Source organism: Poecilia mexicana, unplaced genomic scaffold (assembly GCF_051168715.1).
Source record: "Poecilia mexicana isolate PSO_F unplaced genomic scaffold, ASM5116871v1 scaffold_22, whole genome shotgun sequence".
In the NCBI taxonomy this organism is placed as follows: Eukaryota; Metazoa; Chordata; class Actinopteri; order Cyprinodontiformes; family Poeciliidae; genus Poecilia; species Poecilia mexicana.
Window position 1 is genome coordinate 18,036,342 of NW_028263391.1, and position 27,153 is coordinate 18,063,494.

The window sequence follows — 27,153 nt, forward strand, 5'->3', positions numbered from 1 at the left end:
CAAATCAACGCTTTCGACTTAATTTTCTTTTGTAGTGAAACCAGGTTTCTAATCATTTTAAATCCCTATATGTCTTAGAAGACCCAGAGACTCGGAAACAGATCTGAAAATATATTTTTCAATATATTCCGAGAACTCATTGTCCGAACAAGGTTTAGATGTTGTTGCCCCTCCCTCAGAAAGCGTCACAGCCTCTGACTATAAAGCATGAGTGAGAGAGGAGAGAAGCTGAGCGAGTTTGAGGTTGGACTACAGCGAGATAACAGAGGCGTGAAAGTGGATGAAAAGAGCCGAGTGGAATGGAGAAACTGAACCAAGGCGCAGGGACTGGCTCCATCTGAATCACAACCAAAGGGAGGGGGAACATACCTGAATGGGACCAGGGGGGATGAAGAGTGTAATTAACAGTTTTGATAAAGAGCTGTGGTTATATTCCAAAATGGCACGGATTTGCGCCCACGCAAATGCGCACTTTGCTAAGATGACATAGCACTTAAGAAAATGGGATTCCTCCAGGAACATAATTCACTCACGACCTGATTGAAAATAGAAAAAGGGATTCTATTGAAATCGGAGTCTGGTTTGACTTGATATATTGTTGTTGTTGTTGTTTTTTTGTTTGTTTTTTGTTTGTTTTTGTTTTGTTTTTTTATTCTTTTACTTGACAAGCTGCGGCTCTGAGTGAACTCAGACTGAAATATGAATCTGGGCAAAGCACTTCTGTTTTTCCTCCTGTCAAACTGTGTGACAATGACTTTCTCGCTGTCCACTTGCACCACCGTGGACATCGACCACATAAAGAAAAAGAGAGTGGAGGCGGTCCGGGGACAGATTCTCAGCAAACTCCGGATGACGAGTCCGCCTCAGACGACAGGTCCGAGCCAGGTGCCGCTTCAGGTTCTGGCCCTGTATAACAGCACCAGGGAGCTCATAGAGGAGCTGGGAAGGGACCGGCAGCAGAGTTGCGGCCAGGATAACACAGAGACTGAGTACTACGCCAAAGAGATTTACAAGTTCAACATGATCAGTGGTCCACCAGAAAACAGTGAGTTTTAATTTTCAATCTATCAGACCCGAGAGTCGCCGACCAACTTTGATTTGATTTTGTTTTCCATTCATCAGGTGGTCAGACTAATCAGAGATCATCTAAGCTTATTATCTATAGCTAAGATTTGTCCTGCTACAAGCATGAACTGTAATGCACTTTATGTAAAAGAAAAACAACATAAAGGCGTAAAGTGGAAACAAAATTCAGCATAGTTTTCAAATATTAGTCTGAAATGTCTGACTTTTTGTCTTACCCACCCTCTTGGTCAGAATCGGGTTTAGTTCTGGACTTTGACTAGACCACTCAAGCACATTAGTATTACTTTGATTTAATCCATTCCATAGTTGTGTATTTAGGGTCAGGCCTAGTGGAAGGTGAACTTCCACAGCTAGTTTAGATCCTTTGCAGCTTTAAACAGGTTTTCTTCCATTTTTGTCCAATATTTACCCATCAACTCTGTCCAGCTTCCCTGTCCTTTACATACAACAACATCCCCACAGCATGGTGTTGCCACTACCATATTTCACCCTGGTGATGGTATGTTCACAGCAATTAGTTTCCCCGTTAGTCAAAGGGTTTGATTTTAGCTTATTTGACCAAAGCTCCTCTCATACGTTTGCCGTGTCCCATAGATGGTTTATTGCAACCTGCAGGTTTGTCAACAGAATAGCAGAGAGAAGTACTACAAATGCAAACTATTTACTAATTTGGTGTTTCCTAAAGGTGATGACTTGTAGTAGATTTTATTTAGAGGTGTCAGCGGAAGGGGAGGTGAATACATAGCATACCTCGAAGACATTCTTATTGTCTTCTGGGAATACCCTGTCTATTTTTTTCCTTAAATCTAACCAGCATCGTCCTGAAAAAAGCACCCCCACAGCACCATGCTGCCTCCATCGTGTTCAGCTGAAGGGATTGTGGGCTTACGGTGATGTGCAGTGTTTCATTTTTGTTTCATGTAGCCCAAAAGTTTATTGAATGAGTATAATTTTATTACATTCCAGTAAAACACATTGAAATGTGTGTGTGTAATGTGACCAAATGTGAAGAAGATATTTTTAACTTTCCAGATGTCAGATTTCATCGCCTAAAAAACTATAAATATGTTAGTGGAATTCCATTTTTACTGTTTCAAATTCATCAGGGTGATCAACTTTCATCAAAATCTTGGCCTAAAGGAAATTATGTAATAATCTAAACTCTGTGTTTCATACGGTTATTATTATTAGCTGTGAAAAGCAGTTTTAAGAACCAGGCGCATTACAGGATCTGTGCAGTTTTACACACAGACGCTCCGGCGATTAGGTGAGCGTTGTGCAAAAGAGAGAGAAAAAGTAAACAGTCTAATAGGAATGAGCACCATTCCACGTATACCTCACACCAAAGCCCTGGGAACTCCAGCTTATGTCTGACACATTCCAAAGTGAGGAAATTTCTCAGGCTGTTAAATATTCTCTTTGTTGCCAACTCTAATACCTCATTTCCATTTTTCTGGCCCTGATATTTTTCATCCACTGCAGCTCACCTCTGTTTCCCCCTACTCTATTTCTTTTGAGTACCTCTGTGTTATGATCTAATTCCCTTGTTCATCCATATTGGTATTTCCTGTATAAACTATGGCCCATTGATTGTTCCATAAATCAGTAGCAGGAGCTCGGCGAGAGGCCGACTCTCCGGAGAGGCGCCGTTTGGACCCGTGCCCATTCACGGTCAGAGGTCGCAGAGTGTAGGCGTTATACCATTCTGAAATCAACAGGTGTTTATGCCGCGCTGTGACACTGAGCAGAGCCGCAGCACAAGTCCTGAATCAAATCCATTTCACGGGTCCCGCAAAGTGCTTCTGACAATCAAAATACACAACTCGGGGTTTATCCACTGGTCAGAGGTAGCCGGAGCTCCCAAAACAAACAGAGGTCTAAGGAGTGGGATCTGAGATGGCCTGGTGCCCAGGACACATCATACTGTACTGGGCCATATACTCTAGGTGATAATAGAAGAAGTGAACCTGATTTACCGCTGGCAACACTTTTACCCAGCTTAATAGTCCAAGGAAGATATTACTCAGATCATCAGATGATGCCAAAAACACATTAATTAAAACTTTTCTTTCCCCTTCCCATTATGTAATTTCACGGGGAGCTCGTCAAGCAGCACAACATAATGTCTGTCACCTTGATAATTTTACAGTGTAGTTCATTTTCTAGCTGGATATAATGACTTTTACATGCACCGCTTTTGGATGGTGGGAGTGTTTGGGAAAGTGGTCAAGTTTTACTTTTTTCTTCTCTTTTTTTTTCTTTTCTTTAAAACAAATTCAAGCACAGTTGAGAAGTTAAACAGAAACCTTTCTCCCAGACTTTAATGCACCACTTGCTCCAGACACTACTACCAATGGAAATCAGCGCATTCTGCCATCTATGAGTACACAGAAGAAGCAGAATTCAGACATGGCAGCAGTTCAGAGCCGCTGTCAGAAGACCAGTGTGCACAGCTGAAGGAAAGGAGACAGCCAAGCTAAAGCGCGACCTACGGCAGGATACCGACTCCACCATGCCTTGCAAATTGGATCATGCAGCTTCAGTGAAATTTCAAGCCAATCACTGACTCAGTGCTGGGGCCGGTAAAAAATATGAGGACTTGCGCTGAGGACAGCAGGGGTATCTGATATATGGGATAGTAAAAAGATGATGTCATCTGAACAAACAGAGACAGAGGTCTTTGGCCTTCTCCCAGGGAAACAGCATCTCTCCAACCAACTCCCACAGGTTCACAATTTTGCTTCCTCATGTTTAATCAAGCCGAGGGGGGGGGGGGGGGGGGGTCGGAAGAAAAAGTTGTTCTTCCTGTGCGCGGAGGGCCATCACATTATCTCATCTGCAGCAGTCGGTATCTGATGAATGAAGCGGAGACATAAGAACGTCTCCGTGATGAAAAGTTTGATTGCTTTATATTAAAACCTCAATTTATTTGTGGGACAAAATCAAACCTTTCCCAGAGAACGTAATGCAAACAAATACAGGATCCAGATGCAGGAATTTCAATGGATAATAGAGCTCAAAGTTAAACTTTAATACATTTCCAAAGAAATCACTGCTATGCTTTATGAGCGCTAGACACCACAGCAGCTGGATAGCACCTGCAGACTTATGATTACGATTTCTTTTGTTTATCTCCCCAAAGCTCTGGAGAGGCTGACATCACTGAATATCCTCCGGGCAAAAGGGCAATGAGAGGTGACTCCTGGTAGTGTACATCAGGAAGCTCCGCAGCAGATGAGCATTAGGCTGTGAGGTGTGGCTGATGTCATCGGGGCGTGGCCAACTTGGGTTCAGTGAGCTAATAAAACAGCCAAAAATAAATGCTCAGGCACTGGCTGTATTCAGAGCCATGCAAAAGTATTCAGATCTCTTCATTTTATTGGGTTATAATCATACTCGTTCTCTTTCTTCCAATAAGAGGGAAGAAAGAGGATACATTACTTTCAGCAGTCTTTCTCAAGAACTTCTAAAGGTTCTCGCATTTACAAACTGGAGTCTTTAAACATTCATTTTTTTATTTTATTTGCAAAATTGATCAGGTCTAGTCAGATTGTATGAAAAACATCTCAACATGTCTTGTAAGTTCAGCCAGAGATTATGAACATGATTTCAGTTTAAACTTTAAAGCTGCTGTATGTAACTTTGATTTTTTAAAAAAAAATGTTTTTATATATTTGTCAAAACTGTCACTATGTCAGTGTGACATGAGTTGGTTGAGCTACTAAATGCACCGGTGCCTGTCAAAAATCAACCAACCGGAGCCACGAGAGGGGCCTGAGCTCTGTCTGTCAATCAATCTTGTGTACTCGCTACCCAGTGTACTAATTAATGGTGGAGGAGCAACTTTCTGTTCCAGGTAAACCATTTATCCACTGTCATCGGAGGCCATGCTAGCTAGTCTGAGCATTCATTGCAGGCTCTGCTGTCTGGAAGATGCTGCAGTGTAGCAGAGAGCAAAGGGGGAGGGTGTGAGCAACAGGTTCATAAGCTTGATTGACAGTGTTGACCTTTTTCCTGGCTCTGATGGGTTGTTTTCTGCAGTTACCACTGAGAAAAGGCAGAAGAGCTTGATTTTTGTTTGACAGATTATTTCTCTTATACTACGACAAAGCAACAGTTTTAATAAATACGTAAAAAAAATTATTTTTTTTTCATCAAAGCTACATGCTGCAGCTTTAACTGTTCTAATAAGGGAATATGATTTAATCTGAGCCATTCCTCCTTAGCTCCCGCTGTGGTTTTAGGTTTTTGTCCTGCTGGAAAGTGAATCTATACATTTTATTCCAGGATTGAATGAAATCCTGGAATAAAATATGTATTCTGGAATAAAAAAATTATTAATTTTCCTATTAACTCTAACCAGCTTTGTTGTCCCTTTCTAAGGAAAAGCATCTCCTCAGCATAATGCTGCCCCCACCTTGTTTCACCATGAGGATGGTGTTTTCTGCTACACATACTATTCTGCTACAAACAGGGTTTTGCATAGTTGACAAAAATCAAATTTGACAAAATGACAAGAAAATCATTTGACATTTGCAGTTGCAATGTGATAGTGTGTTCAATCCATAAGAGCAGATCTACTCAGTCTGGTTCTATGCTTTGTGCTCTGCTTTATTTATTTTAAATAATATTTAGAATTCCTAAAAGCGCTTTGTGAACTGTTTAAAAGAATATTTTTTTACATGCTTAATTAAGGTGGTCAACCTGTCGTTTTTGTCAGTTCCAGTTTATTATTTATTTGACATTGGCCTTTATACTCCTCATTACACTGACTGGACAAATGAAAGTAAATTAAAGTGTTGTTTTTACATGTTTGACCAAGCTTGTGAAGTAATCGGTGTATTTAAGTATGCTGTTCTAGTGCAGAGTAATCAAATGAATTTCTAATTCAGTACATTTATGTTTCAGTTAAAAAGAAAAAGAAATGTCTTAAGTCAATTCAGTGCTGTTCTTCTGTATTGGATCAGTATCGGCCGATATTAAACCTCCGATATCTGTATTGGTATCAGAACTGAAAATAGTGAATCGTACATCCCTTCTTAGAAGCAGTTTAAAGTAAACAGCATGATGGCGCCACCTTTCTGTTGCTCAAAGCAGTTTAATTATACTCAGCTGGAAGTTTAATACCATTTTAAAAAAATCTGAAAGAAGTACATGGAAATTTGTGGTAAAATGACAAAATTGCGACAAGTTCGAGGGCTATGAATACTTCTGCCAGGCACTGTCTGTTTTTACAAAGGGATCAATGAGAATACATTCATAAAATACCATTAAAACTTGATTTAGTGGCAAATATTCAACACTAACTTTCAGACAGCACTAGATCTAACTTGTTTACTTTGAATAAGTCTCACTCTGGTTTTCATTTCTGACAGTGGATTTAGCCATAAAATTAGACCCAGAAGAAGCTTTTTGATATAAATCTGTGCTGCCTCAAACGGTTTCAGGCTCCGCGTTCTGGCGCTCTTTAAAGAGCTTCAACCTGAAAACAAGAAGTAAAGAGTAAAGAAATTAACGATTCTATCTCATATTAATTACACAAACAATTCTCTCCACTCACCAAGATGGAACGAATTACTACTCAGACCTCTGGCAAAAATAAGTCGTAATTTGAAATCCTAAAAGCGTTGCAATGGGAAAAATGAGGTCATCCAAAAGGAAACCGAAGACTTGATTAGAATTTCAAATCTCCCCTCAAAGTGGGGCTTTCCACCTTCTGTGGGGGAGGCAGAGAGGGAGGATGGGGGGAGAAACGGGGCCATGAGTGAGGGGAGGAAAAGGCTATTGAGGATTCCTCCTCATAGATTGTCTGGAAAACATTGGACAGATATCTGGCTGGGGATAGACACGGAAAAGGTCGTCTATAAATAGGGAAAGTTGAGAAAAAAAAATTGTATGGAAATACCACATAATGACTGGGAGGACACTGAAATAGGATTATGGGTCAAATGAAGTACAGACACTTGAAGATGTGCAAGTTCCTTTTGCATGACACAGAACCAGCTTCCGAGTTTCCATTCGTCCCGAAACTGCTCGAGGTGCAAATCAGCTAAAGGCGCATTGTGCCTTTCAACCACCAGCATAATCCGAGGCTTGGTAATAAAGCTTAAGCTTGAGGTAATAAATTAGCCAAAGCTTGGCTGTAAACGACAGTTTCCACTTGGCTCATAAAACGTTTGCTATGTGCTTGTTTTGCTCAACGCTGCATGTGCTTTGCCTGTTAAAATAATAAACTCCTACGTGGTTTAATGGAATAAAAAAAAAGGGGTGCGGGGGGCTTCAGTATAACAGGAAGCTTTTCAGATAGAAGTCACCCTTTGAGTTGATTCCGTCTGTGTTGATAACCCGGCCTTGTGTGGCCTGAAATCTCCGTCCTCAGCGGCGTTTCTGGTATTTCTCTGCTCCGGCGCCTGCAGATGCTTGTTTCCGGCTAAATCTCTGAGTTCATAACAGTTTTGGCTTCTGTTTGAGGCTTCAAAGCACCTGTTGAGCTGAAGTGCTTGTAGGAGGAGAAGCGAGGTGCTGTCCCTCTGCAGCCTGCTCCACCACCACATGGCCCATTTGGTTCTCATTTCACAATTTTAACTTGCTGCTAACTCCTACTGCACAAAGCAGAAACAGATGGTTTGTGATAATAGTTAAAAGTATATGACTATTTTTTTGCAAACTGCTTTAAGATGTTCAGATCTCACGTGAACAGACTGCCTTAAAAAACCTATATATGACATCTTTTTCCACAACCTCTCCTTTTTAATTGTGTCCAGGGCTGCAGTTCACAATAGTTTTACTTATTTCCATGACCAAAATCTAGAAATATGTAAAAAAAAAAAAAAGCATGAAAGAAAATAAGTGAGCACAAGGCAGCTGAGGAGGCAGCCAAGAGTTGTTGTAGAGTGATGACGTTACGTTTGGAGAGCAGAACTTAGGCATTATTGGATAACCTAATGGCCAACAGAAGAGAAGAGCACTGATAGCAAAGTCAGAATCTTGAAACCCTCGTATGAGATGCAGTGGCGTTTTTTGATATGGGCTACATGGGCAGTTGGCCAGGGTGGCATTAAAACTACAAACTAGCATGCATCTTCTCTGTCAGTTGTGCCCTGAACAAGTTTGCTACAACTTCAGTGCTTGTGCAGTGGGAAACTAGGTTACCTGCTTTCTGCTGGAAAAGAAAACAGATAATTGCCTGCATTTATTTGGCTGAGGGGGGTTTGGCCAGTGCACCATTCCTGCAAGAACTACCACAGATCTAATGATTCATTCATTGAGAAGGAACAAGTCATGAGAAATGCCATGTAAGCAGCAGCTTAAAGACTTAAACAACCGGCACCCTGTTGAAGGCCTTTAAGAGGCCTTATGGTGACCCATGTCTACTCGCAATTCACCACAGTGACAAGCAACTGTAGCAAAAACTGTCATTTAAAACACAAAAATTCATGTCTGCTCCACTTCTGACCAGCATTATTATCATCACTAAAACTGTCGATTTCAGTGACAATTTTGGTGACTGTTCAACTTTCACTTTTCTCCACATAATCAAACATGTTTAAGTCATGATGAACTCAAGTCTGTATGCGTCTCGTTTCCACACAATATGTTATTTGGCCCCAAAAGCTAATGCTATGCATGTGGTAGGTGGAGGAGAAGTTAAAGTGTTAAGACTGTAGCTTCAATAAAAAAAAAATCCACTCTTTCATTTGACTCAGACACAGAGAAAACCAATTGCAGCCAAAGGTAATTGTGCAGGATCATATGAGAAAACGTCATTAAGCAGCTGATGATTTAACAGGACATGACCAGATATTTTGTCCAGACAGAAGAAGCATAAAAAGGAAACAAAAAATAAATAAATAAATAACTATTGGTGCATAAAAATGTCCTCATAACATACAGCTGTAATCACATCAGTAGTCTGGCTGTTTACTTGATGCCTTAGCTATCTGATCGATCTGTGGCAAAATATGTGACTTTTGGTTGTTTCTTTCCTAATGTCCATAAATCCAGATGTTTTTAAATCCTGGGATAAAAAGTGTGTCCAACAGAGACTGTTTTTGTGATCATCTTCGTCTGTTTAGTTCAAGGAGCTCACTGACATTGCCTGCATTGATGATCTTCATAACAAAATTGTTCACTCTATTCTTTTTTTTCTGTTTCCAACAAGCAGTTGCACGTTCATTCAGTAGATTCCCATTAAATTTTTTTTCTTTTCAACATTGAAAACTGTCTGGAACATTAGTCAGTCAGACAATGTGGATCAAGATGACGCGTCATCGTCCAGACATGGCACTCGATGTTAAAATAAATGCGTGGCTACAAAAGTGTGGAGTTTTTTTTTTTCTTTTTTTGTCAAAAGTACAGCTTTGAAATACTATGAAAACAGTATATTTTCAAAGTTCAAAATATGTTATTTGCTTGTTTTTTTTGCTTGTTTTTTTTAAATGATGAGTTACAATGTTCATTTTACCTGCAGATGACCTCTCCTACTGCAATAATCGTATCACCTCCAAGGTTTTCCGCTTCAACGTGTCGATCATGGAGAAGAATGCCACCAATCTGTTCCGGGCTGAGTTTCGCGCCCTGCGGATCCACAATCCCAATGCCAAGAAAAACGAGCAGAGGATTGAGCTCTACCAGGTGCGTGAGCCCTCAGTTCCTCTGTTAGCAGAGCACAGGTGGGGAGGGGGAAAGGGTGAGTAAAATGCTCTGTTTCTCTCTTAAACCACGTGTAGGTCACAGGGAAGGATGAAAACATTTATATTTGGGGAGTCTGACTCCCTTTTTCCTCTTCACGTGCTAATCATTATTCCATGTGCTTATATTCCAATGGCTTCTACATCAGGACACATTTTAAAACCTTCTGCAACCACATTAACATTCTGCGCTTTCGTCTCCTTCAGCTTCTAATCTCAGCAGTTGTCCATACATGCTGGATCAAGGAGGCTTTTATATCTGCCTCTGTGTTTTATGTTTATGATAATCTTTGAAGTCTGCTGAAACATCCATATGGTTGATGTCTGTGCGTGGGGTGGCATGAATATATATTTTTCTGCCTCCTCATTAATTTCCTGTTAGAGAGTCGGAGTAATGATCAGGTTCCAACACTTCCTGCCAGGAAGACAAGCGTCTCCGGACTACATACCGTCTCTAAGGCGAAGCTCAGGCCAGCGCTTGAACGCAGACTGTCAGGCCCTCAAGATTATTTCCAGGGGCCTGGGAGGAGATAGAGGCAGGGTCACCCACCGGTGGGAGTAAATGGAGCCGTTCAACCGCCCCCACACTTTTCAGGCAGGATCTGATTGGCAGACGGCTGATGCTGGCAGTACAGCGGCCCCTCGGTCCCAGAGGAAGGCAGATTAGATGCTGACAATGTTCAGGAACCTGGTTATCCACAGCCCTTGCTGTGGGGCCAAGGGCTCAGACCCACCACTCTAACAGATTGTTCCCCCACACATAAACACCTCTTTCCAGAAAACTGCTGGTGCCGATATGAATTCCTTCTTTAATGGTTTTGTTTATTGTAAATGCCCTTAAAGATGTTTAGTTTGAACTGTGTGATGCTGAGTGGCCGCCAAGTAGGATGGCCAGTTTCTCATTGGTACACACAGGAATTCATTTCACAGCAAGAACACAAAAACTAGACAAAAAGTATTTCTTGTCTAGTTTCTAGTCAAAATGTGCTTTAAATAAGAAAACTAACTTACATGCAGCTTTTCAGCAAGATATAGAAGCTTGCTTTAAGTCAATTTAGTCAAGTTTTAGCTCCACTGGCAAATTATTTCACTAATAACAAGACTTTTTCCCCATGTTATAAGTGAAATAACCTACCAGTGGAGCTTGTACTTTTTATATATAAATAATAAGGAATTATGAACTTCAAACAAGCTGTGATATCTTACAGAAAAGATAATTGTAAGTTAGTTTTCTTATTTCAAGCGTACTAAGAAACTAGGCCAAAAATACTCGGTGTTTTTGCAGTGTTGCAAAATGGGGATATCAACACAGGGAGTCACTTTTTCCATGCAGAGTAGACGCTTTAGCCTGAGGCATCCTGGAGAGTCTGGCTCAGACAGACAGCCTTGGTTGCCCAAGGTTTTTGCAACCAGGTTATATTTTCAGCTTTCTTCACAGATCCTCCAGAAAGACGACCCAAAAGTCAAACACCGCTTCATCGGGGGCAAGAACGTCCTGACCAAGGGCACTCCTGAGTGGATCTCCTTTGATGTGACTGAGACCGTGAGGGAATGGCTGATGTACGGAAGTGAGTTGGAAACCTCCGAACTTCCTCTCTGCCTTGCTTTTCTTACACACCTGTAAGAAAGATAAGAGCTTTACGGAGAGATTAAGGGTAATTTCCTCAGGAAAAAATGTCATCTACTTAGATCTTTCTGTTCTGGATGTTCCCTCAGAGACTAATCTTGGCCTGGAGATCAGTGTGCACTGTCCCTGCCACACTTTCAGGAAAAACGGTGAAATCGTTGATAACATAAACGAATTGCTGGAAGTCAAATTTGAAGGTGAGTCTTCTTTTGGTTGCATCAGTGATATGATGGGGGGAAAAGGTTTTGGAGCTTGTTACGCTTTCAGCTATTTGACTTAAAGTCACACGCAGTGCATCACAGTATATTTAGCATGTCATTGAAAAGCAAATTAATTTTAAATTCATGTTATATAGAATTGCTACACACAGAGTGATGCACTTCAAGCATTTATTTCTGTTCATTTAAAAATAAAACTGATTTTTTGAATAGAAATGTTATGTTACTTTTATGCTAAACAGCAGAAGGGGATGACTGCTGACCACCACTAGCACCCTCCAACATGGAGGATAAGCCACAAAAGGTCATTGCTAAAGCAACTGGCTGTTCACAGAGTTCTAGGTTCACGCATGCTAGTGGAAAATTAAGTGAAAGGAAAATGAGTGATTGAGAAAGTTACACAAGCAAGCAGAATAAGGGCATAATTTTACGTCATTTGCTGTAATCCATAATTGTCACAAGCAGCAGAAATATCACTTAACATATATCAATCTGTGTTATTGATATATGTTGACATAAGTGTGCTTCGCTGAAAAATAAAATAAACTAAACGCTGACTTTTATCTAATCTATCCATAAAATAACTTGGTGACATTTAGGTGGAATGATGTGGTTTGATTTAGTGTCTTACTGCTGTGGTTTGCCAACGTTTAACAACAAGTATCTAATTTAAAGTTCCTCAAAGTACAAACAGGATTTTTTTTTTCCTTTTCTTATTTTATATCACAATTAAAACTGATTCACTGACACTGATTGATTAGTTAATGATGCAATTTAAAAATGCATTATGTACTTATTAAAATTTTTTTAATGGTTTTTGGTTCACTCTTTTGCAGGGAAATGCATACTTTTGAAATAAAAGGAGAAAGATTGATAGTTTTATTTATGTTTGTGCAAATACAAATCTGAAAAGTATGCCATGGATGTTTCCAGTTCCGTTTACTCCGCTAAATAAAATTCAGTGCATCAAAAAATGGAAAGTATGGTACAAACACACCAACATATGGCTGAAGTCCATGGTAGCGCTGAAGGAGCTGCAGAGTGCTGTTGCTCAGGTGGGAGAATCTGCAGGGGTGACTGTTGGCAGCAATACGCACATCTGATGATGATGTATATAAATATTCTCTGCAAATTTAAGCTGAGTCTTATTTTAACGCAGAATAATGGGTAAAAATATATTTCTTTTGATGCGTGATTGCAGCAAAATTTGCCGGTACACGACCAGAGGGATAGAAATGCAAAAACATGTTGAATGCCAAAACGTTATTTTCAGTTCTCTTTACAATTACACACCACTTTGTGTTGGTCTCTCGCACAAAGTCCCAATAAAATTCTGTGAAATTTGTGGTTGAAGGGGTGGGAATTCTCCTACTACCAGGCACTTTCCACAACCAAACCAAAACAGTGGCCATAGATAATGTACTACTACAGAAAGATCAGAGAAAGTCAATAATATCACAGTTTAAGCAGTTTTGCAACAAAAGGTCACAGGAAGTGTTTAGTCTGGTCAGAAACATACAGATTGGTGCTCAATCTTCCAGACATTACAGTACAGTTTCTGGGATTCTGCCTTTGCTTTTCATATTGATTTAGATACATTTTAGAAAGACCAACCAGACTACGAACAAATATTTTAAGCAGTTGTCTCCTGCATTCAAGAAGGGGTTTCTGTGGTGCCTTTTTTTCTTTTCTTTTTACCTCTGCACACTTTTTCCATGCACAAAAAAGTCTGCAGAGAAGAAAAGGTTTCCAGCGTGCGACGGCCGCTTTAAATAAATTTTTTTTTGAAGCATCTCAGTTTCAATCTTGGGTTGTGTGCACGGCTGCGTACAGATCCAGGATTTCCCGTGTTGTCCAGTCTCCTTGGCCAGACTGTGGTCGCAGAGTCTGTGTTTGGTCAGGGTTTGTCTCTGCTTTTGATCTCTCAAAGCCAATAAGGTGGCCCCGCCAGTTTTTGTTCCCGATCAGAAGCCAGATAATCACTCGGTTTGTTTGAATTACGTTTAATTTGTCTAATATTAAAGATAGGCATCACTGCACTGTTGAAAAACGTGGTTTATTCTGATTAGAGCGATTTGGGCTGAGTTTCCGGATGATTTTCATTTGTCGATTTCATGAGCAGTTTATTTCAAAGGCCCAATTTAGCCCTTTTGTTTAAGACTTAGGCATTTTAATTCACATGTGAACCGGGCTGGGGATTTACATCAAAAACACTCATAAAAAGTGACTTGTAGTCTGTTCATCAGGATGTTCTTCATCCAGTAATCCTCACAAAGATGATGGGTGTCATTTCTTAAAGGAAGACAGACACTGAGCATGGGAATACAGATGATCTGGTATCATACTTAGCTCTGGGGCCCGCAGGCCCTCGGTCCTGGGAACACTCCTGACTAGCCTGACCACAAGGAATGCGCTGCGACGGGGCGCAGACGTTTGGCCCCAAATTAAAGAGGGCCGTGCAAATCTACCAGCATCTCTCCTGAGATATGAACTGTTTAAGCTATCAGGGGTAGATGGGACGAGCAGACACGGGCCCAGTGAGGAGGACGGAGGGGAAAGAAGGAAGCTGGCGGCAGCAGCGTAAAAACAGAAAGCAGGGTTTTCTACGCAGCCTGGAAAAGTCTTGAAAAGCATGAAGTTAGATTTTAATGTTTTACCGTTCTGAATAAGTGTGGAAAAACAAAGTGGGTAGGAAAAGACGTTATATTTCTAGACTTTATTCACTTTCCTGTTGCGAATAAAGTCTTTTCTTCTGTCCCTCCCTCTTTGCCATCTCTTTTTTCCTTGTGTTCTTCCTGTTTTCTTTCTACCATCTTCACTTTCTTTTGTTGTGTTCCTCCGTTCTTTGTGTCCTTCTTTTCTTCCCTCTGTTCCTCTTGTCCATTCTTCTTTCTCTACTTCATTACTCTGTTATGCCTTTCCTTTAATTGACCTTTTGTTGCTTTCTCCCTTCCTCCCTCATTCCTTCATGTCCCTCATATCTTGTGTCCATTCTTCTTTCATTTCTTGTGGCTTTTTCTTCTTTCTTCCATCTTGCCTCATTTCTCCCTGAGTCTTTCCTTCCATTGTCATGTCTTTCTTTTTTCCTTCTTTCCATCTTCATTCCTTGAGTCCTTTCTTCTTTCCTCCCTTCACCTGCCTCCTTCTTTGCTATCCTCCCTCCTTGCTGCTTTCTGTTCTTCCTTTCTAAGACCTTGCATTCTTCTTTCTTTCCCCCCTCCCTTCATCATTCCCTCTCTCTCTGTCCCTCGCTTCCTTCTTTCCTTCTGCCTTACCCTTCTCCCTGTTCTTTCCTCGTTTCCTCCTTGCATCCATTTCTTGTGTTTTCCCATCTTCCAGTCTCGTTTTTTTGTTTTTTCCCGGGTTCTTCCATTCCAGAAAATAAACTAAAAGTGAACTTCAGTGTTTTATGTTTTAAAAAGAATCTAGAAAATTGGTGCATCTGAAAAAGTCTGGATGTTTTACAGGAGAAATGTGAAGGAACTCTGGGAAAGGATTAAACAGTGAGCCAGGAATGAGTGAAGCTGTGCCTGCAGAATATCCTCCTGCTGAACCAAAGCTATCTTTATAAATCTCGTAACTTTCTCCTGCAGGCATGGAAGGAGACTACAACGATCAGAAGAAGCAGGAAGAGCAGAAGGAGCAGAAGGAGCAGCCGTACCCTCACCTCATCCTCATGATGATTCCTCCCCACAGGCTGGACGTTCACTCCTCCTCCCGCAGGCGAAAGCGGGCACTCGACACCAATTACTGCTTCAAGTAAGGCCCATTTTCTCTCTCTGGAAAATTGTAAAAGGCTGCTCGCACAATTGTTCATTGTGTTAAACTTTGTAAAGCAATCTGTGTGGCTGCGGTGCCTGTTTTGAAATAGGGAGAACTGGAAACAGCTGATAGGAGGCTAAGTTATAAAAAAGTGGAACAGCCAAAGCCACAAAAGTGGGAACATCAGCCGTCATTTCAAATGCATGTTGGCACATAACACACAAAATATAGCTTGTTGATCAACAAGACAAGCATGACACGGGTACTACCTGATACAAGTCGGGATCTGTCCCAGAACCAGCGAACGCTACCTCCTCTTACAAACCGTCTCCTCAGCTTTCCACTTCCTCCATCAGGCTGACAGGCGAGCACCAAAGACACCTGGGCTGACTCCAAGAGGGAAAATAAGGGCACACCTAGGAGAGGAATTTCTGAACTTCTCTCTCCTCTCCGACTGAGGGCACAGGGAGGACGTCTGTGCAACTATGAAATCGCTTTACCTGGAAATCAAACGTAATCCTGTCTCTCCCCTCTTGTCTGCAGCAATTACGAGGAGAACTGCTGTGTGCGATCACTATATATTAATTTCCGTCAGGATTTGGGCTGGCGGTGGATCCACCAACCCGAGGGCTACTTTGCAAACTACTGCTCCGGTCCCTGTCCCTACCTTCGCAGTGCAGACACCACCCACAGTTCGGTGAGTCAAATGTGACTTTTACAGCTGCTTTTTCACACAAACTTTAAGGATTGTATGAGATAGGCCAACACAAAAGACATATGAACATAATTTTCATGAAAGAGACACAGCAAACCACGTGGAAGCCTCTCTGGTCAGATGAGATTCAAATTTTACTTTTTAGCCTATTAACAACAAAACAAAACTGCCATCACTGACCTAGATGTTGCCGCCATGTTTACCTTAATACATGGTGGTGGCAGCATCATGCTGTTCTGATGCTTTTCTTCAGCAGGATGGGGGAACTGGTGGGAGATGATGAGAAAACGGATGCAATACTAGAAGAAATCCTGCAAGAGGGTGCAGAAGATTTGAGACTAGAGTGGAGGTTTATCTCAGGAAAGAATTTCAGGGGGATGAAAACAAATGTTTGGCACCCATTTGAGGTTTCTGTTTGTACAGATTTAGGGTTGCAAGTAACAATTATCTTAATCAATTATTCTTTTGGTTATTCTGACGCTTCTTCGATTAATCTGATAAAAAAAAAGGTCAGATTCTACAGATTTTTTTAGCTAACCACTAAAGCTTATTTTATAATTATGAATTAAAAAAAGGTGAAAAATACAAATAATTCAGATATTAAATGAGAAAATAAACATTTATTGCCCAAAATGCAACAACAGCATTCCTTTTGGGATCGCTTGATCATTTGTAGGGCAGGATGCATCTGCAGCTAAAATAAAATACTTTTGACATCAACATGTGACAAGCTCAGCCCTTTCTGCTCAACTTTGCATCACTACAGTGTAGGGCTGATCTGTTGATTATGATGTTTGATTAACTGATTAACAGTTAGATTGGAAAAGGTGCTTAGTGGGATTCTTTTCACACAATTTGAGCCAGATGAAGCTAAAACTACTCCACCTAAGGAGTTCTGGTTATCTTACATGCAAAATGTTTGTTTTTCTTTTTACAGTTTTGACTTAATTGTGGCTCTGACTGTTATTCTTTCAGCACATGGCCTTTTTTGAGTCTGTTTACTTTAAGTTAACAATTAAATTAGTTGATTATTTCAATAACTGGTTCACCAAGATTAATACTATTAATCGTTTCAGCCCTACACAGAATTATACCTACTTTTTGCTTCACATCACAGTAAAACAGAACATTGTGTTGGTCTAAAACAGAAATCCCCATTAATGCTATGCAGTTTAACTAAAAGGCGGGTGGGTACTTTTACAAGCATCACTGCTCCTCAGCAGTGAAGCTTTTAAAAGCCTTTAAAAGCCTCACTGCTGATCTTCCCTCCACAGCTGCTGAGCCTCTACAACACCCTGAACCCAGAAGCCTCCGCCTCACCCTGCTGCGTTCCTCAGGACCTGGAGCCCCTCACCATCCTCTACTACGTGGGACGCTCCCCGAAAGTCGAGCAGCTCTCCAACATGGTTGTCAAGTCCTGCAAGTGCAGCTAAGCTTCAGGGACCCCGCAGAGAGGAGACGCCTCGCAGGAATTTAAATTGGGCAGGATGCAATTTGTCCTCCAACGATCCCCCAACCCAGCCCCAACCTCGCCTCCGCTTCAGCCCTGCCCAAAAGGAAAAAGCAATCCGGCGATCTCCATTTACCAGAAGTTATCAGAGACCACTCCCACCGTGACTGACATCAGTATTACTCGTGTTTTGTCCTGTTAACTATTACAGCATTTTTGAAAAGCCTGTACCTCACATGACTTTTGTTTTCACTGAACGAGGAACAAGAACGACCTTCTCGTTAGAAATCTCAAGGACAATAAACGTGTGCAACCAAGACGAGACTGAGAACGCGAACTGGACTCAGCATGCGCCGAAAAGCGGCAGGACGAGATGGTGATGTGCTTGCAGGGAGGAAACTTTGGGACATGACGGGAAATCCAACCTGGAAGCTGCACTGTGCACGCCACAGCTCCCCACACTGTCTGTTGAGGAGTTCATGCTGATTAGTAAAATCAATAATAGAGATGAAAAAAAAAAAAAAAAAAGAAAACATGCTGGAATCCAATCGTTATTTCATCTTAGTAATGCTGTGGTCATGTTTACCTCTGTAATGCAACAGCATGGGTGATTCCAGGGATCATTTTAAAAGTGAAGCCTTTCTGTTATATGAGCTGATGTATGTCACTAAATGAACTCAACTAGATCACAAACTGTAAATGTTTTTATTACTCATGAAAACACTTTTTTTTTCTTGTTTTGTTTTTTTGTTGTTTTTTTTTTAATTAAAGAATGACAATCGGACAGCTCCATATCATTTTTTGGACAAATACACGAACAGTTTATTTATTGATATTTAATCCAGTGTTTATGCTACGGTCTGGTTATGGAAAACACATCACAGAACAACATCGAGTCTTGTAACATGCCAGCGCTGGCTTCAAGGGTAATTAATACACAACACGACGTTCATCACATGTTACAAAAACAACCCATTACATTACTGCGCTGCTTTGAAAACTACAAAATGTGCAAAAATAACCGTTAGAGAAAACATTGCACAAAATTCAAGTATTTCAGTCGTCAAACAGAAAGTGACTTTTACTCCACAATAAAACTTCGATTGAGCTCTCCATGTGCTCCCAAGTACAATAATTACAATAAGTACTTTGTAAAATACCCCTTGGATTCTCTCTCATTTGGTCACGCTACAATCACAATTTAAATGTTTTTATTAGGATTTTATGTGATAGACCAACACAAAGAAGTGCATAATTGTGAAATGGAAGGAGAGGGATGCATGGTTCACATTTGGAAAACCACATCTATGCTGGAGAGACTGTAGTGTTTTTTTTTTATTCCCATTCCGTCGTGCAAAGTAGCTCAGTGAGATTGCACAGTGTCTGTGAAGAACAGATTCAGTCTGATTAACATCTTGACTTTGGATCATTTTAAACACATGAATATTGTTTTATCTATAACCAGTTCCCTGTTGCTCTGGCTGCATGTTGGGTTTTGTTGTCCTGCTGGACGCTGAACCTTCAGCCCAGTCCAAAGTCGTTTCTTATTCCACGATTGGCCAGCATTCATCCATCTCCATATCAACTCTGTTTGCTCACTAATAAAGTCTAATAAATCTCTGAAGTCCTAACAAACCGCTTGGACTTACACAGAGATCACATGCAAGTGGACTCTGTTTACTTATTAGAAGGCTTCTGAAGGCAGTTAGTTGGTTGCACTGGATCTTATTTAGGAGAATCCGAGTAAAGGGACAGAATAGAAATGAACAGATCATGAACCATGCATCACTTTTATCTACTCGTGACAAAAAGATGAGAGAGAAAGTTAAAGGGATATTAATACTTCGCAAAACACTTTAGATCTGCATGTTCTGCATTAAATTAACATACACTGCAGTGTTTCTTTATACGTGACTTCCCAAAGAGGTTGTGATCAATATTTTTTGGGCTTTCTGAAGATTTTTCTTTGGACTTTAGACGTTTTCTGTATTTGATAATGATGGTTAATGTGGCAGTGTTTCCTTAAAAATAGAGACAAGTGGATAAATGTTTTGTAAGGCCTAAATTACTTTTTGAAATCTAAAGAAACAGGAGAAAAAGATCCAGTAAAAACCTGACAAAAGTCCTGAGAGATGGATTATCCACTGTGAGCCAAGAATTAGTGACTAAGTCTTTGCAGAACTAAGTCAAAATTGGTTCTTTACCAATTTGTATGTTATGAAGACACAACTCTGCTTTGTCCTTTCAGTTTAACAGTGAATTTATGGCTGAATGACTCATAAGAAAGAACAGCAGAAATATTTGTTTGAAAAGGTCAGCTACTGAGTGCATATGAGTAAAAAGCAGCCAACATCTGAAGAATAAAAATCTAAATAAAAAAACCCTGAAGAACTACTAGGACTAGGAAATGATACTGCTAATCCATAAATAACCCTATTTGCAATTTATTGTTGGTTTTAGAACAGAAATTTGCCAAAAATTAGATTTTTCAAGTTTTGTTTTTTACAAAATAAATTATGTGCATAATGACAATAATTTCCACATTTAATTTAATCCATCCATGTGAAGAATATCAACATCTTTACATTTCACAACAAAAGTTACAGGTTAAATTGTGAACTCTTCAAACACAGGAGACAAGGCAACACCCCTTCGTATATCAGTTTAAGCTATCTGAATGTTTCAGCTTACAAGCTGCAGGAAGCTATACTTTTACTCGTCCTCAGGCAATGGGCAGAGATTTGGCAGCTGTATGGCTTTCAGAATAGTTAGAAGCCACACATGAAAGGTACTTTCATGCTCACCATGTGCTGCAGTAACACAAGAAGCTACTTATTCAGTGCTAACAACGCTTGTCAAACAAAAATCACTAAAACTCTCTCATTATGCTAGTCTGGTTGTATTTTTTTTTTTTTCTTGTCGCTTGGTTGAAGAGATGTGGTTACACAGCCAGAGGTGCACACCCCAACAGGTTTTGTGGACCCATATGCTGAAGGCTATCTGTCAGTGAAACCTTCCTGTGGCTTTGGTGGCATGGAGGGAATGAGAGCGGGCAGCTGCTCGGATGCAGACTGGCAGTAGCCAAGGGCGATGAAGGTTTGGGGTGGGTGGCGGGCCTGGAGCTGTGCAACTAAATCCCAACCTGCGTCAAAGCTTGGCGTTCTTGGCCTCGCATGTCTGTGGCAGCACGCTAGATGAATTAATAGCATACTACTCAATGTTAGGCATACTTTAATCTGTTGTCCTCTCCCAGAATATCACCGTGTGAGATGCGGTTACATGCACAGACACCTGTCAGGCCTGCAGAATGGCAGGACGCGCCCTAGATCCTCTTCGTGTCATCTGTGGGAGGGCTCCTGGACCTGGAACAGCCTGCCGTACGCAGGAAAGCCTGGAGAGAAACACAAGAAGGCAGCTGCTTCACTGTCTTCTCCATGTCTGAACATTAAAAACATGTCGAACCAGGAGGAGTTTTTCGTCAGATGACCTCACTAAAACCCTGGTGGTAATTGGTTTGTTGACATATCTATTATTCACGGTCGAGGAGGCCACCGGTTCATCCGCTCAGCGAGCTCACTCGTTCCTCACTTACAGCGCCTGAACGCCTCTTATCGGCTGGCGTTCAGCCAGATATCCTGCAGGAAAAAGGCATTCCGAGAAAAATCGAAGCAGCCGCGTTTGTGCTCCCCAACAGTAAGCCTTTCATTCCCCTCTCGGCAAGTTGTTTGTTTTGGTGCTCCTTTACACTTTGGGGCCTGACTGAGCTGGAAAACGAAAACATCTTGCTGACTTTGAATATGATGATCTGACTGTTGGAAGTGGCTTCCTCCAGCTCAGCAAATGGGGGGAAAAAAAAAAAAGAAAGATGAAATATTGCCCGTTCAAGTCCAAATGTCACAAGATAAACTTTCAGTTCCTTAATGTCTCCAGGATCCGTAGGATTGTTCATATTTCACCACACTAGAATCATCTGTTTATTTCACTGGGATTATCTGGTACATCAACACAAAATAGTGAACAATTGTAACACGGAATTAAATCCATACTTATTTTTAGAATTTTTAAACATAAAAACCTGGTGATATGTATATAAATCCAGATCCACCCAGCAGGTAAATTTTGCCGAGAGGACAAATAATGGTAGTGCACTTCTGAAAACTGGGCTTTATTGAAAAGGGACTTGAAGAAAGCTAAAGAAAGTCCTAGTTAAAGTTTATCAAATGGCATGTAGGAACACGGCAGCTATGTGGAACAAGTACATCCAAACTAAAAGTTCATGAGGCCGATGCAATGACATGTTCCTGTTTTTCAAACTAACATCTCAAACCACATTAAACACAACATCCCCATGATGAAACATGGTGGTGACAGCATCATGCTGATGGAAAGATATACACAAACAAAATAGTTGGAACCCAAATGTTAATGACCGAAAAACCAGAATAACTTGAAACTGACAAAGGTAAACAATCAAAAATGTACTGAAAATGAAATTAAACGATGAAACTCTGACATTGTTTTTGAAATGTAGTTCAACAGAATTATTTTAAAAGAATAAACTAATAAAATTGCCCAGAGCAAAAATGATTGGATGCATTTGTGCTTATCCTTCTCTTTAATTTGTAATTAATTTTCCATGTGCAGTCTCAGCCACGGAGGTTGCAGTGGCTACAGTCCCACTGATCTTCAACTTCTGAAAAATATGTGCAACTGTCATCACAGAAGCATCAAGCTGCTGACAGACGGTCTTATAACCTTCACTTTTGAAATACTGGTCTATAATTTTCTTCCTGATCTCCTGGGACAATTCTCCCCGTCACTTCATGTGGTTCCTGTTCAGTGCGCTACACACCATGTCACCAAAGTGCACAGTGACTACTTGTCACCTTTTGCAGCTCAAACTAAATACATCCCCACAAACATGAATGAAGGAACTGGGTTGTTTTCTGGCACCGATGAGGCTTTTAAATGTTGGCCAAACATATTTAATTCAGCTGAGATCAGAGAATTACAGAAGCTTATTGACCAATTAGAGAACACACTTAAGTTTTAAAATGCCCCTGTGGACAAATAACTTTCTGAAGGTACTATCATTTTTGTCCAAACCTATTTCATTAGTTTATTTTTTTAATGATTCTGTTGAACCACATTTCAAAGGGGTTGCCTGATTTTCATTGGTTCATTTTCAGTAAGGTTTTGGTCTGTTTCAAGATTTTTAGGAGACCATTGTGGGGTTTTTTGGTCATTAACAGAAAGGCACCAACAGTTCTGTGCATGTGTATATATGGATCTATTAAAAATATGGCAAGATTTGAGAATCGATGCTCACAGATGGTCTTAATAAAATCTGATTGAGTTTGAGCAATTTTACAAAGAATTGGCAAACTTTTCAGGCTCTAAATTACAAATACAAATGCATTTCACACTTTATTTATGCTTAAAACATTTTTTAAATAATATTTTTCCTCTGATTTCACAGTTTATCCTTCTTTGTGTTGGTCTATCACATAAAAACCCCAACAAAACAGCAAAAGTCAATAATTTTGCAAGGTACTGTTTCATGTACGTTGTTTGAAAAGAGTGATTCAGGCAGTAAATTGCATAATACATCTCGAAAGGGGATGTCGGTCAGTAACTACCCTGCTTTCCCAACGCTCCACACAGACCTACTTTGATAGAAAGAGGCTTAGGCTATTTGTTCTAACACGATCAGACCCCCATTAAAGTGGCACAAATGCTGCATTCATTTCCTTCTCGGGCTTGAGCAATAAATCTCCACACAGTTACCAACTGTAGAGAGCAGAGAACTTCAAGGAAACCTCAAGGGAAGCATTGTAAAACACATGTGGTGGATATAATGTCGTTTTGTAAGCTTTGGTGGGTCCTCATCAGAACCGTGCCCTCGTGTCATGTCTAAAATCAACACAGGAGAGGAGGGGGAGAAGGAGAGGCGGGGAGGCTGACGTGAGCGAGCCGGAGAAGTTTTCAGGGGAAAGAGGGAGAGCCGTACGAGCGCCGAGGCAGAGATTAAAAGAGCGCGCAGGAGAGAGATAAAGCGGGAGTGTGATTAACGATGGGTGACAGCTGATCATAGAGAATGTTCTCCATTTGGACTCGCTCTAACTGCCTGTCAGAGTCAATCAGGGGAGCTCAGTCATCTTGCTACAAAGGCAGAAAGACCTGATGCACTTCTGTGCTCCACAAAGGCTGCAGCCATTCCAACAGCAGCCTCCTTCTCTTTAAGCTGCACACCGAATCCCTCTTATTCAAGAAAATACAGTATGCAGCACTAGTAAAAACTTTACATGCGCTGATTAGGGATTATTTTAATCGTTCTTTTCTTCAGTTACAAGCATGTGTAAACACACATATACGTCCCTGCGAATATTTCGACGGATGTCCCTTGAAAGTTACAGAAAAACCACATGCTTTTTTTGTAGTCACCAACAAGCTTCTGGCATAACTCAAGCTGGATATTTGACCACTTGTCTTGACAGATTTAGTAGAGCTTATTCAGATTGTTTGGTGTGCTGGCAGAGACCCAACCTTTAGGAAAAGTCTGCAAGCTTGAATGGGGTCGAGGTCTAGAAGCTTAAGGGTATCCAGTGTGATTCATGCCAAAAACCAGTTCTGATGGGATTGCATCATTGTCCAGGTTGAAGACCAAACTCTGTCCCAAGTTAAATCATCAAGCTGTTGATTTGAGGTGAAGTAGAAGAATTTCCAACCATTTTGTGCAATGCATCAATATTACTGGCACCAAAACAGACCCAGAGGCTGATGCTACCATCACCATGCTTCAGACTGGATTCAGTTTTCTTAGGTTTGAAAGCCTCGCCTTGACTCCTCCATGTTGAGATTATGACTGGAAAGGTAAAAAATTATTTCATTTGAGCATAAAACTTTTCCCCACAAGGTATCTGGTTGGCCCTGTGACAGACTGGCGACTTGTCCAGGGTGTACCCCGCCTCTTGCCCGGAACATTAGCTGGAGTTAGGCACCAGCAACCCTCCCGACCCCACTCTGGACAAGGGTGTTAGAAAATGGATGGATGGATGGGTGTCTGGTTTGTTTATGTGTAGAGAGATGTGAATTTTAGTGACGGTTTTGGAGCAAGTGCTTCTTTTTTGTTGATATCAGGCTCACTTCACTATACACAGTGACACAGAAGCAGCTTCCAGTTTATGGTTGACTTGAGCCTTGATTGCTTCAGTGAGTTATTATTGAACGTCCCAATAAATCTGCTTTTATCAAAGAGTAACAGTTTGTGTTATTTCAACATAAATTGCTGTTTTAACAGTTTTTGTTCATAAAAGCACATTTAGAAATGTTTTAGAATGGATTAGACAGGCAGACATTTAACTAGCCTGGCCACTGCCTTCCTATGCAATCCCACTTGATTCTCATCTCCCTTCAGTGCTCCATCTGGGATTTCTCCAATTGAGCTTGATTTTTCCGGTTTAATTTCAATCAGCAAGCAAGAGGAGTTGAGAAAAATGTACAACTATCTGTACTGTTTTAGATTTTTAGTCTGCCTGCATAGGGTTGTGGTTTGGTAAAGGCAGCAGAGGAAGTGAACAAAGCCTTTCAGTCCGTGTTGGCCACACTTCCAAATATTGAACAATTAATAATGGAGCAAGAAGAATATACAGTACAAGACATTTTATTGATGGCAAAGATGTCGTGTCCCTTCTCCCCTTGGGGTTGCTTTGTTCACAGTGCTTGTAGTTTTCACATAGTTTCGTCAAATTGGTGCATTACATATAGTATGGCCAACAGTTTGGCAATATTTAAAACTTCAACACAGTTCACGCCTCCAGGAAGGCTTGGTATGACTTGCAAGTATTAAAAATTCAAGAAATATGCTGAAAAGCAAAGACAACTCTCCTAAACTAACCAAAATAAATGCAATGTACAGATAATACCATTGGTCAAACAACCAGTGGGAATTACTTGATAGCTACAAAAGTGTGATGTTTGTCTGCAACACACTGACAGGCATTTAACCAAATATCACTGGGGTTCAAGTATATATTCAGGCTTATATGTATAATTTTGACACTTAATACTGCAATATGCAAAGATAAATAATATGAGATCCATTGTAACCTTTTTACCAGCACTATATGTAAGCTATAAAGGCTTAAGATTATTTTTACAGATAGACCAGAGAAACATTCCTCACCCTGCGCATCCTGAATGATGGAAAAAGTGCATTTAAGAAATTTAGAAGCTGCTCCTAAAGGATCCAGTTACAGTAATTGATGAGTTTATAAGATGTTAGTTGGGTTCAGCCAGTATTCTGAGCTTATGGGCAGAGAGAAGAAGGACAAAGGGGAATATTTCGAGAGAAGTTTTCTTTGAAGGTGTTTGTGTGGGGTACGAGCGTGACCCACACAAACACCTTCATATACAGTAACAGAGCGTGACCCTGTTACTGTATATTTCCATCTCAGGCCCGTCTTCACAGACAGGATGACATGTAAAGGATCTGCTGGTACTAATGTACAGCAGATTATTGGGAAAAGCATATAATCAAACAAACAGATGTGACCAAACTGCCTGACATCAACGTCACTGCAATGAAGCACAGAGTTGTGTAAATGATTGTGAAAGAACCCACACAGTCTGAGCAGAATATGTCCTTTAAAGAGGATTATTTCTTTAGTGCAGCTCTTGCTGTTTGCACAGTAACTGGGAATGGTGTGAACATTTGGCATTACTGGGTCTCTAAGTGCAAATAAAAAAAGTCTTTACTATGCTCTCTTATCTTTCAGCTATAATCAGACATTAAGTCAGTGACGCACACACCATGTAAAACCAAACTGAAAATCGCCCTACGGGGAATTTGGTTTTATCCACGTCTAAATCCTCTTGGAGTTAAAAGTGTTTTTCCAAAAAATTAACAAGGGTGTGTTTACCACTATTACCCATAACCATTTGGGTAATTATGACCAGTAGCTGTAATTCTGAAACATTTCATAATGCATCATAACATTTCAGCTTTTCTAAAGGGGTAAATCATATTTTTTTAAGTGGGATTATGTTAAGAGGTTATGAGTAGTTAATATCTTAACTCCAGTAGGTATCACGTTTTTGCAAATACTAGCCTACAAACTGAAAGTTTGATCACCCAAAGTGAATGGTTACTTGCATAAATGTTTAGGTTATTTAAAGTGCAGGAAAATAAAGAAACAAAGGGATGGTGGGGGGAATAAATGGTCAAGACAAGTAAAACAAAAGATAAAAATTAAGAAAATTCTGTTCTGATGTAAAGAACCTGACAGTTTCTCCATGTCGGGCATTTCTGTACTTTTGACAAGAGAGTCTTCATTGTGATAAATGGCTTAAGATGGTAATGAGCTTCTTTGGTAATAGACCTTAGGTGCATATTAAAATTTAGCTCTGAGTGAATAATGACACCTAGTTTTAGTAGATGGTCTCTGGTGTTTAGCCTCATTAAGCTTAGTTGAGTAACAACCTCCAACACGAATACTGTGGAAAATCTTAGTGACTGCAAGTGCCTGTGGTGACGTGGTGACACAGAAGTATAAAGCTGTGTGTCATCAGCAAACAGAGAGAGACATAATCTGAGATGGGTATGA

At 40.5% G+C, this 27,153-nt stretch overlaps 2 protein-coding genes across 4 annotated transcripts in view; one reads left to right on the forward strand and one right to left on the reverse strand.

The window, feature by feature from the left end:
- The first annotated feature begins 227 nt into the window (after window positions 1–227).
- tgfb3 (transforming growth factor, beta 3) lies at window positions 228–18,332 on the forward strand. Its single transcript, XM_088002875.1, has 7 exons — window positions 228–1,045; window positions 9,557–9,720; window positions 11,215–11,344; window positions 11,493–11,600; window positions 15,215–15,380; window positions 15,927–16,080; window positions 17,373–18,332. Exons 1-7 carry the CDS (start codon window positions 700–702, stop codon window positions 17,529–17,531), a joined length of 1,227 nt encoding a protein of 408 aa, XP_087859001.1. The 5' UTR covers window positions 228–699; the 3' UTR covers window positions 17,532–18,332.
- A 2,113-nt stretch (window positions 18,333–20,445) lies between these two features.
- The window catches only part of ttll5 (tubulin tyrosine ligase-like family, member 5), a 61,653-nt gene continuing 54,945 nt past the window's right edge, over window positions 20,446–27,153 (reverse strand). For all 3 annotated transcript variants that reach the window (XM_014996596.2, XM_014996594.2, XM_014996595.2), the window contains one exon: window positions 20,446–20,939. In XM_014996596.2, the coding sequence (XP_014852082.2) occupies window positions 20,887–20,939 (53 nt within the window). In that variant the 3' untranslated portion in view covers window positions 20,446–20,886. The remainder of the gene's footprint in view (window positions 20,940–27,153) is intronic.

What these genes read in the sequence shown, in the direction of transcription:
- tgfb3 (XM_088002875.1), top strand. Translation starts at nt 700, where the DNA reads ATGAATCTGGGCAAAGCACTTCTGTTTTTCCTCCTGTCAAACTGTGTG. An exon ending in AGAGGATTGAGCTCTACCAG is followed by an intron (nt 9,721 to 11,214) that starts GTGCGTGAGCCC and finishes CTTTCTTCACAG; the next exon opens with ATCCTCCAGAAAGACGACCC. An exon ending in GCTGGAAGTCAAATTTGAAG is followed by an intron (nt 11,601 to 15,214) that starts GTGAGTCTTCTT and finishes TTTCTCCTGCAG; the next exon opens with GCATGGAAGGAGACTACAAC.